This window comes from Coturnix japonica, unplaced genomic scaffold (genome assembly GCF_001577835.2).
Source record: "Coturnix japonica isolate 7356 unplaced genomic scaffold, Coturnix japonica 2.1 chrUnrandom594, whole genome shotgun sequence".
NCBI classification, from domain to species: domain Eukaryota; kingdom Metazoa; phylum Chordata; class Aves; order Galliformes; family Phasianidae; genus Coturnix; species Coturnix japonica.
In genome coordinates this window covers 42,383-46,482 of record NW_015439967.1, presented here as the reverse complement: position 1 = coordinate 46,482, position 4,100 = coordinate 42,383, and the positions used below count along the sequence as shown (strand labels likewise).

General features: G+C 47.7%; 1 protein-coding gene across 1 annotated transcript in view; it reads right to left on the bottom strand.

The window, feature by feature from the left end:
• The window catches only part of LOC107307430 (transcription factor p65-like), a 20,805-nt gene that overhangs the window by 1,615 nt on the left and 15,090 nt on the right, over positions 1–4,100 (bottom strand). The window contains exons 5-6 of the mRNA XM_032441811.1: positions 2,713–2,841; positions 1,514–1,618 (exon numbers count right to left, since the gene is read on the bottom strand). Coding sequence (XP_032297702.1) covers positions 1,514–1,618; positions 2,713–2,841 — 234 coding nt within the window. The remainder of the gene's footprint in view (positions 1–1,513; positions 1,619–2,712; positions 2,842–4,100) is intronic.

Below are 4,100 nucleotides of genomic sequence, written 5' to 3'. Positions count from 1 at the left end.
GAGGAAATGGGGAGGAAATGAATGGGGGAGGAAATGGGGGAGGAAATGGGGGAGGAAATGGGGGAGGAAATGAATGGGGGAGGAACCTTTGGCTTCCCAACCATCTGACCAGAACCAGACCTCGATGTCCTCTATGGGGCAGGAAACGGGGAGGAAGTGAATGGGGGAGGAAATGGAAGAGGAAATGGGGGAGGAAATGAATGGGGGAGGAAGTGAATGAATGGGGGAGGAAATGGGGAGGAAATGAGGGAGGAAGTGAATGGGGGAGGAAATGGAAGAGGAAATGGGGAGGAAATGGGGGAGGAAGTGAATGGGGGAAGTGAATGGAGGAGGAAATGGGGGAGGAAATGGGGAAGGAAATGAAGGAGGAAGTGAATGGGGGAGGAAATGGGGGAGGAACCTCTGGCTTCCCAACCATCAGACCAGAAACGAACCTCGATATCCTCTATGGGGCAGGAAATGGGGAGGAAATGAATGGGGGAGGAAATGGAAGAGGAAATGGGGGAGGAAATGGGGAGAAAATGGGGGCAGGAAGGAAGGGGCACTCATTTTGGGATGAATTGGAGTCACATTGGGGACCCTTTTAGGGACCCATTAGAGACCCTTTTTGGGACCCCTTTTTAGGACCCTTTTAGGACCCATTGGTTCCCCTTTTAGGACCCTTTCAGAACCCTTTAGGCCCCTTTTTAGGGACCTTTTTAGGATCCATTGGGGACCCTTTTGGGGACCTATTGGGGCCCCTTTTTAGGACCCTTTCAGGACCCATTGGGGCCCCTTCTAGGACCCTTTAGGCCCCTTTTTAGGGACCCTTTTAGGACCCTTTCAGGACCCCTTTAGGGACCCATTGGGGACCCTTTTAGAGACCCATTAGGGACCCTTTTGGGGACCTATTGGGGCCCCTTTTTAGGACCCTTTCAGGACCCATTGGGGACCCTTTTAAGGACCCTTTTGGGGACCCTTTTAGGGACCCTTTTAAGGACCCTTTTAGGGACCCTTTTGGGGTCTCATTGGGGACCCTTTTGGAACCCTTTTGAGACCCATTGGAGACCCTTTTACGGACCCATTAGGGACCCTTTTAGGACCCTTTCAGGACCCATTGGAGCCCCTTTTTAGGACCCTTTCAGGACCCATTGGGGCCCCTTCTAGGACCCTTTAGGCCCCTTTTTAGGGACCCTTTTAGGGACCCTTTTAGGACCTTTTCAGGACCCCTTTAGGGACCCATTGGGGACCCACTGGGGACCCTTTTAGAGACCCATTAGGGACTCTTTAGGGGACCTATTGGGGCCCCTTTTTAGGACCCTTTCAGGACCCCTTTAGGGACCCTATTTGGGACCCATTAGGGACCCTTTTGGGGTCACATTAGGGACCCTTTTGAAGACCCCTTTAGGAGGGACCCTTTTAGGACCCATTGGGGCCCCTTTTAAGGACCCTTTTTAGGACCCTTTTAGGACCCTTTTAGGGCCCCTTTTTAGGACCCTTTTAGGACCTTCGTGGCCCCTTTATGGTCACCGACCTTTCTGGACCTTGTCGCAGAGCAGGAAGATCTCGTCCCCCCCCTGGCAGCTCCCGGAGTTACGGTTCACGCGGCAGATACGCAGCTCTGCTGTGCTGGGGGCACCTGGGGGGCAAATGGGGGCATATATGGGGTCATATATGGGGTCATATGGGGGCAGACATATATGGGGTCAGACATGGAGTCATATGGGGTCAGACATGGAGTCATATGGGGTCAGACATATATGGGGTCAGACATGGAGTCATATGGGGTCAGACATGGAGTCATATGGGGTCATATGGGGGCAGACATGGAGTCATATGGGGTCAAGGGGGGGCCTATGGGATCACTCAGGGTCATATATGGGGACACAGGGTCATATATGGGGTCCTATGAGGTCACTTGGGGTCATACGTGGGGTTACAGGGTCATAGCATGACATTAGCGTGTCTTAGCATGCCATTAGTGTGTCTTAACACAACATTAGAGTGTCTTAGCACGACATTAGCGTGTCTTAACATGACATTAGTGTCTTAGCATGACATTAGCATGTTTTAAAGTGACATTAGTATGTCTTAACGTGACATTAGTGTGTCTTAACATGACATTAGTGTGTCTTAACATGACCTTACTGTGTCTTAGCATGACATTAGCGTGTGTTAGCGTGTCTTAGTGTGACATTAGTGTGTCTTAGCATGGCATTAGCGTGTTTTAACATGTCATTAGCATGTCAGTGTGGCATTGGCGTGTCTTAATATGACATTAGCATATCTTAGCATGATGTTAGCGTGTCTTAGCATGACATTAGTGTGTCCTAACGTGACATTAGCGTGTCTTAGCATGACATTTGCGATACCTAGCATGACATTAGCATGTCACTGTGCCATTGGCGTGTCTTAACATGACATTTGCATGTCTTAGCATGACGTTAGCGTATCTTAGCATGACGTTAGCTTGTCTTAACATGACATTAGCATGCCACTGTGCCATTGGCGTGTCTTAGCATGACGTTAGCGTGTCTTAACATGACATTAGCATGTCTTAACATGACATTAGCATGTCTTAGCATGACATTAGTGTGTCTTAACATGACATTAGTGTCTTAACATGGCATTAGCTTGTCTTAACATGACATTAGTGTGTCTTAGCATGACATTAGCGTGTCTCAACATGACATTAGCGTGTCTTAGCATGACGTTGGCGTGTCGTGGACTCACGGTTGTCATAGATGGGCTGTGACAGGACGGGGGGCAGCATCTGGAGCCCCCCGGGGCCATTGAGCCACACCTGGAAGCAGAGTCGCACCGAGCTCAGGTCGTACTCGGCACCGCGCTCCTCCATCGGCACTGCCAGTATAAACCAGTATGGACCAGTAAGGACCAGTATAAACCAGTATGGGCCAGTACGGACCAGTAAGGACTAGTATGGACCAGTATAAACCAGTATGGACCAGTAGGGACCAGTCCCATCCTAATCCCTCCCATTCCCCCCCAGTATATCCCAGCATACCCCATTACACCCCATTATACCCCATTATACCCCATTATACCCCATTACATCCCTTTATACCCCATTATACCCCATTACACCCCATTATATCCCATTATACCCCATTACATCCCATTACATCCCATAATACCCCATTACACCCCATTAAATCCCCATTACACCCCATTAAATCCCATATAACCCCATTACACCCCATTAAATCCCATTACATCCCATTAAATCCCCATTACACCCCNCCCATTAAATCCCCATTACACCCCATTAAATCCCATATAACCCCATTACACCCCATTAAATCCCATTACATCCCATTAAATCCCCATTACACCCCATTAAATCCCATATAACCCCATTACACCCCATTAAATCCCATATCCCCCCATATAACCCCATATAACCCCATATAACCCCATTACACCCCATATAATCCCATATAACCCCATTACACCCCATTATAACCCCATTACACCCCATATAACCCCATTACACCCCATATAACCCCATATAACCCCATTAAATCCCATATAACCCCATATAACCCCATATAACCCCATATAACCCCATTAAATCCCATATAACCCCATATAACCCCATATAACCCCATATAACCCCATTAAATCCCATTATAACCCCATATAACCCCATATAACCCCATTAAATCCCCTATAACCCCATATAACCCCATTAAATCCCATTATAACCCCATATAACCCCATTACACCCCATATAACCCCATATAACCCCATTAAATCCCATATAACCCCATTACACCCCATTACATCCCATTACACCCCATTAAATCCCATATAACCCCATTACATCCCATATAACCCCATTACATCCCATATAACCCCATATAACCCCATTACATCCCATATAACCCCATTACACCCCATTATACCCCATTATACCCCATATAACCCCATTAAATCCCATATAACCCCATTACACCCCATATAACCCCATATAACCCCATATAACCCCATTATAACCCCATATAACCCCATATAACCCCATTACAGCCCATATAACCCCATTACAGCCCATAGAACCCCATTACAGCCCATAGAACCCCATTACAGCCCATTATACCCTA